Genomic DNA, 6628 nt, shown 5'->3' with positions numbered 1-6628 from the left:
ATTCTGTGTGAATAACATGATCATTCAAGCACCGTAGACCTGATAACCTAGGTACAAACACCGTGATAACTTTGACCAGGTAAAAATTATTGAAAACATACACCCGATAACTTATGTGAAAATATCATGATAATATATGCATCCACACATGATAACTTAAATACAAACACCGTGCTAACCTTACCAGCCGTTTTCTTTTTGTTATTGAAACCATCCCGATAACTTTTGTGTAAATAACATGATTATTTAAGCATTGTAGACCTGATAACAGGTACAAATACCAAGGTAACTTTGAACCAGGTGAAAATTTATTGAAAACATACACCCAATAATTTTTATGTAAATAGCATGATAATATACACATCCATATATGATAACTTACATACAAACACCCCGGTAACCTTGACCAGACGTTTTTTGTTGTTGAAAATATACTCTGGTAATTTTTGTGTAGATAACATGATGGTTTAAGCACTATATATCTGATAACTTAGGTACGAACTCCACAATAACTTTGAACCAGGTGAAAAAATTGTTGAAAACATACGCCCGATAATTTCTGTGTAAATAACATGATAATATACGCATTCACCTGATAATTTACATACAAACACCGTGGTAACCTCGACCAGACGATTTTTCGTTGCTGAAAATATACCCCGGTAACCAAAATTCATAACTTGTGTGCAAAAAGAGTGGTGTTTTTTGTAGCTAATAACGTAGACTCAAACACCATAGTAAATTTTTACCAGAGGAAAAGTTGTTGAAATATATCCTGGTAATCTTCGTGTAAAGTTTTCATGTTGTCCATTCTAAACTTAGCATGCTTCTCACGCTTATCAGCATTATAATGATAGAGTTGTCAACCTTTGTCATGTTATTTGTTATCAGGGTGTTATGTGAAGTTACCATGATGGTCATGTCATAGTTATCACGCTGCTTATTCCAAGTTATCAAGACTGTTTTTTTTTTGCTAATATAATAGAAAGAAAAAGGGTTCAAATACCCCTGTTTATGTATTGTGGACAATAAAAAAATACGGGTGAGTTGGTTGGTAGTTGTAGTAGCTACTTAGGAGACCAAAGTTCAAGTCCCCTTTTAAGCACTTTATTTCTTTTTCTCCGCTATCTAGACTAGTTGATATAAAACCAGACAAGTGAGAAAAGTCTGTGAACCGAGGTGAGAATAAAAATCGGTGGGAAGAAAATCTAGAAGAAAGAAAATCGGGGAAGCGGGAGGAACGACGCAGCGGGATGAGCGATCGAAGGTCGTCCGGATCTGTTGCTAACCACCAGTCGACTGGTGGTTAGCACAGTCCATTTGATATTGTATCAGTTTGAAAAGAAAAAGACTTTTTCAGTAAAGCTTGGTTTCAGATTATGTTGTTGGTGGAAATCTGGTGATTTCCTTCTCTAAGTTCATTACGTTGGTTTGTGCTCTCTTTGATGCTTTGCGGTTTGTTTGTGCTCCCTTTTATGCTTTGCGGTTTGGATCTTCCTGAATGGGTATTGGCCCCAACTGGTACTTCATTTGGATCTCCCTAGTTCCTTGTTATGTTTCTGATCACTCCCCCTTCCTGATCCCCTGCTATACCTGATGCATATAGTGTCCGGCTTTGAGATCTCCCTCTTTCATGAATAGATTTAGGTGTTCTTTGAGGCCTCTTTTACTAACGTATATTCAGGTGGGTAAAGTACAGCGGATGTTCTGCCAAACTTTTGAACTAAATTTTGAAATAATTTAAATCCAAGACGTGCATGTTTACAGCTGCCTAATTTTACATTTAACAACTGAAAAAAATTATTGTTTCTTTAGTAATGTGAATAATTTTGGTCACAAGTTGCACCGGGGTTAAAAACGTCTTTTCAGGTGTCATTTAAACTGTTAGTACTCAAAATGGACGGAGTATCACAAAAGGAACAAATTTTTAGAGTTGGTGTTAGATGAGGAAGAAAAAGGTTTCATGTGTCAAATTGGACAAAAAAAATCGATGTTAAATAAGGAATTCTCTCTTTCAAAAAAGGCCAGATTTACCCGGGGGGAAAATGGCCAGAATTGTCAATTTTCACTGGTAGGGAAGACAGCACACGAGGGAAAGAATATAGACACGGGCGAAACCGCGAGACGGTTGCAACCTCCGCCACGCCACCGCGTGCGTCACGAGCTCGCTCGCTGGTTCTCCCTCGCGGCCGCGTCCACGAATATCCTGGACTCCTCCAGCGCAAGAAACCGCCATGCCCAAAACTTCCTCCATGACCGCCATGCCCCGCCCTACATAAGCCGGTTCGCGTCCCCTCTCTCCCTTCACCAACAGAGCAGGCAAGCAAGCAAAGCCAGTTGATTGATTGAAGCAAAGTCACAGAGCGTGCGTGCGTGCAAGAAAGCGCTGCTGCAGGAAGCCAGGAATCACCCCCGTCTCCAATCGAGTATGGACAAGGTGCTGGCCTTCTCCATCCTGAGCGCGTCGCCGGCCGACGTCGCCCCCGGCGCCGGCTCCGGCGCTCGGTTCTCCTGGCAGCGGCAGGGGAGGAAGCTGCAGGACGACGACGGCCAGGCCAGAGCAGGGCAAGACGGGAAGCAGGGCGGTCTGCCGGCGGAGGCGGAGCAGCAGCCGGACAAGGGGAAGTCGCAGTCGCCGCCGACGTTGCAGCCGCGGTTCGCGCCGGAGTTCGATGGGATCGACTGCTTCGGGACCATCGTGTGCCACTGAGCACTGAATGACGGGCTGCTCGTGGTCTGGCCGCGCGCGTGTGAGACTTATTTCTTCGTTCGATCACACCGTACTATGGGCGTGTTCATTTGCTGTTAACTTGGGCTTCTAGCTGAAGCCGCGTGTTGTACAGAATACAGTGCTGGAAAGAAACCAATTTCAGGCGATCAAAGCCATCGAACTGAGTTTATGTCTGAAGATACCGACGCTTTCGTCAGTTAACTGAAATAGACTCACCACCCCACGTCCTGCAAGTTCAGAGTTCATGTTGTTGGTGGAAATCTGATGATTTCCTTCTCTCAGTTTATTAGGTTGGTTTGTGCTCCCTTTGATGCTTTGCGAGTATTTAACCAAAAACTACCACATTTCATTTCATGGAAATGTATCGAAAAACTACCACTTTACAATTTTGTGCGAAAAACTACCATCTTTTTCTAATCCGTGGCAAAAAACTACCAAGTCGCGAAATCGCTCGCTTCGCCCGCGCTAAGCACGAATCTGACCGGTTGGGCCCAGGTGCCACCGTGGCCAACCATCGCTCGCCGCGGGTTAACGGACGTTAACGGGGGCGTTTGCGGTCGGAACCTTCCCCGCTCTCTGGCCGCCGCCAGCACGCCATGCTCCCGCTTGCCGCCGCAAGGGCCTGCCTTTCCTTCTCAGCACCGTCACCGAGACCCCAAACCCTAGCGGCGCCTCCCTCCCCCCTTCCCCGTCGCCGCTCCACCGCCACGCTGCCCAGACCCGCCAGGATCCCCCTCTTCCGCCCGCTCGGGGCTGGCGCGCCGGGCGCGTCCTCGCGGCCCGCGAGGGACCACGTGATCGACTTCGGCAAGCACAAGGGCCAGATGCTGGGCACGCTGTCGCCGTCCTACCTGCGTTGGGTGGTCGCGGAGCTCGACTACGGGGACACGTTGGTCTGGGCGTGCCTGGCGCGCGAGGTGCTCGACGACCCCGTCTACGTCGACCGCGTCGAGTGGGAGCACGCGCACCACTTCCTTCGCGGCACTCCAAGTTTGACTAAGTCTACGACGACGTTGACGGTGACGGGCCCCTCCAGAAGATGGCCGAGCGCTTCGGCTGGGAAGTCTCCGACGAGTACGGCTGGGGCCTCCTCGACTTCCGCCTCCTCGGCACCTCCTATGGCGGTCGTATCCCGAGGAAGACCGACAGGCGCCAGAGCACCGGCAGCGGCAGCAACAGATCCCCCCGCGGCGGCGGTGTGCTGTTCGACACTGGGGCGGCCGACCCGGACGGGCCGAGGGGGAAGAGGGACGAGAGGAGGGAGAGGATGTGGACGAGGAGGGAGGAGCAGGTGAGGACGGCGAAACTGGATGTGCTCGGCGTGAACTCCGGCGCGAAATCTGACTCCGGCGCGGACGAGGCTAGCACGCCGTTAACGGCAGTTAACGCGCGGTGGTGACGGTTGGCCACGGTGGCACCTGGTTCGTGGGCCCAACCTGTCAGATTCGTGCTTAGTGCGGGCGAAGCGAGCGATTTCGCGACTTAGTAGTTTTTTGCCACGGATTAAAAAAAAGTGGTAGTTTTTCGTACAAAATCGTAAAGTGGTAGTTTTTCGACACGTTTCCATGAAATGTGGTAGTTTTTGGTTAAATACTCATGCTTTGCGGTTTCTTTGCGCTCCCTTTTATGCTTTGCGCTTTGGATCCTCCTGAATGTCATCATACGCTGCAATGTATTACTCCCTCCGTCCCATAATATAAGAACGTTTTTGACACTTGTCAAAAACGTTCTTATATTATGGGACGGAGGGAGTAATAGTTTGCACAAATGAAAGAAATGAAAAAAAAAACATCAACCAAACTCGCCGGATTTCAATCTCATGAGCTTAAAAAATTGTCAATCTCTGCCTTGGGTATTGGTCCCAACTAATGAGCTTCATTTGGATCTCCTTAGCTCCTTGTTCTGTTTCTCATCGGCAAATTTAACAAATTTGACCTGTGGACAAAATCAAATCACAGAATGAACTACCCGTGAAACTATTTCACGCGGCTAACCTTTTTATATGACGCCCGACACGAGGGCGCCACACTACATTGTGCAATGCCTCATAGATAGGCGCTACACGCCTGGCCAGCGTTGCACCCCAGACTGTCTAAAAATTGCAAGTCATTGTGCAGAGCCTACGAGCTAGGCGCTGCACTGAATAGTGTGGCGCCTAGCTCTCAGGCGTTGCACTAGTGGTTGCACTACAAAATGAAGCAACCACTAGTGCAACGCCTAGAAGCTAGGCGCTACATTGTATAGTGTGGCGCCTAGCTCTCAGGCGCTGCACACTGACTTAGTAATTTTTGGATCACACGGGTACGACGCTGGCCAGGCGTGTAGCGCCTATCTGCGAGGCGTTGCACAGTGTAGTGTGGCGCCTTCGTGTCGGGCGTCACACAAAAAGGTCAGCCGTGTGAAATAGTTTCACGAGGAGTTCATTCTGTGATTTGATTTCGTTCATAGGTCAAATTTGTCAATTTTGCCTTTCTCATCACTCCCCCTTCCTGATCCCCTGCTACACCTGATGCTATAGTGTCCGGCTTTGAGATCTCCCTCCTTCATGAATATATTTAGTTGTTCTCTCGGGCCTCTTTTATTAACATATATTCAGGTGGGGAAACCCGGTGTTGTCCCAAATTCATTTTGCTCCCGCAAGCTTATTATATGACCTTCCAACACGCATAAATTTCGCATGGAACATCAGCACAATTTGGCACCAGATGTTGACTCCAGACCAAAGCAAGGCACTAAAACCATTAACTTCGTCTCAGGCACCATCAGGGAATAATCGAGTGAAGCTCAGCTTGCACCAATGCTCGCCGCCCATTCTCTTTCTTTACACTTCTGATGACGAGACGACACGATCGCGGCTGTTCCATCAGACTAATCTGTACGATTTGCATACCATGTACTCCCAAGAACAATGCCATTACATTATTACTAAAAGTGGCAAAAGAAAATACACATGGTACAAAATATGCATCTCAGCACAAGAAAAGTTTATGTGCATCTTCTCTAAGTAAACATCCACTCCTCGGCTAGAACAAGCTTGCCTGATCCATTAACCTGACGATCCGTTTTGAGGGATCATGGCCATTCAGGGAGCATGACAAAAGGCCAGGAGCTGAAACTGAGTTTGTCTGAAGATATCGACACTTCATCAGTTAACTGAAACAGGGCGATCTGAAACTGAAACTAAGATTGGAAACAGAGAGACATGTCTGCAAGTTCAGGGTCGTTGGCGCATAGATTTACATAGAAAAAGCCAGCTCGCACAACAAATCGAACCAAGACCAAAGTAGCCCACACAGGATCATGGCAAGAACTGAAATAAGCACTGTTACTATTTCTCCGGATCATGAAATGTGATCCCACACAACCAGCACAAGTTACAACACGACAGAGCACGAGCAGCTAACTACTACAGAGCAACAACATCGATCGATGGATACATCAAAGAAGACACGTGGACGGCGGAATCAGGCGGAGGTGAACTTGGTGACGGCCTTGGTGCCCTCGGAGACGGCGTGCTTGGCGAGCTCGCCGGGGAGGACGAGGCGGACGGAGGTCTGGATCTCCCGGGACGTGATGGTGGGCTTCTTGTTGTAGCGCGCCAGCTTGGCGGACTCGCCGGCCAGCTTCTCGAAGATGTCGTTGATGAAGGAGTTCATGATGGACATGGCCTTGGAGGAGATGCCGATGTCCGGGTGCACCTGCTTCAGCACCTTGAAGATGTAGATCTTGTAGGTCTCCACGCTCTTCTTGGCCTTCTTCTTGCCCTTCTTGTCCCCGCCCTCCTTGGACGCCGGCACCTTCTTCTCCGCCTTGGGCTTCTTGCCCGCCGGGGTCTTCTCCACCGGCTTCTTCTCGGCTGCCTTCGGGGCCATGGATGCGGATGCGGACGCTTCGGCG

General features: G+C 48.7%; 2 protein-coding genes and 1 pseudogene across 2 annotated transcripts; 2 read left to right on the top strand and 1 right to left on the bottom strand.

Moving 5' to 3' along the window:
- Positions 1-2149: 2149 nt before the first annotated feature.
- On the top strand, positions 2150-2886 carry LOC123064821 (uncharacterized). The gene has a single exon (XM_044488225.1). It carries the CDS (start codon positions 2429-2431, stop codon positions 2708-2710), a length of 282 nt encoding a protein of 93 aa, XP_044344160.1. The 5' UTR covers positions 2150-2428; the 3' UTR covers positions 2711-2886.
- Positions 2887-3327: 441 nt separating this feature from the next.
- On the top strand, positions 3328-4130 carry LOC123067329 (uncharacterized; annotated as a pseudogene).
- A 1902-nt stretch (positions 4131-6032) lies between these two features.
- Positions 6033-6628, bottom strand: LOC123068642 (histone H2B.4-like). Its single transcript, XM_044491254.1, has one exon. It carries the CDS (start codon positions 6601-6603, stop codon positions 6196-6198), a length of 408 nt encoding a protein of 135 aa, XP_044347189.1. The 5' UTR covers positions 6604-6628; the 3' UTR covers positions 6033-6195.

Source organism: Triticum aestivum, chromosome 3B, assembly GCF_018294505.1.
Source record: "Triticum aestivum cultivar Chinese Spring chromosome 3B, IWGSC CS RefSeq v2.1, whole genome shotgun sequence".
NCBI lineage: Eukaryota > Viridiplantae > Streptophyta > Magnoliopsida > Poales > Poaceae > Triticum > Triticum aestivum.
Note: the sequence above shows the minus strand (reverse complement) of the source record. Positions and strands in the feature narration are given on the sequence as shown.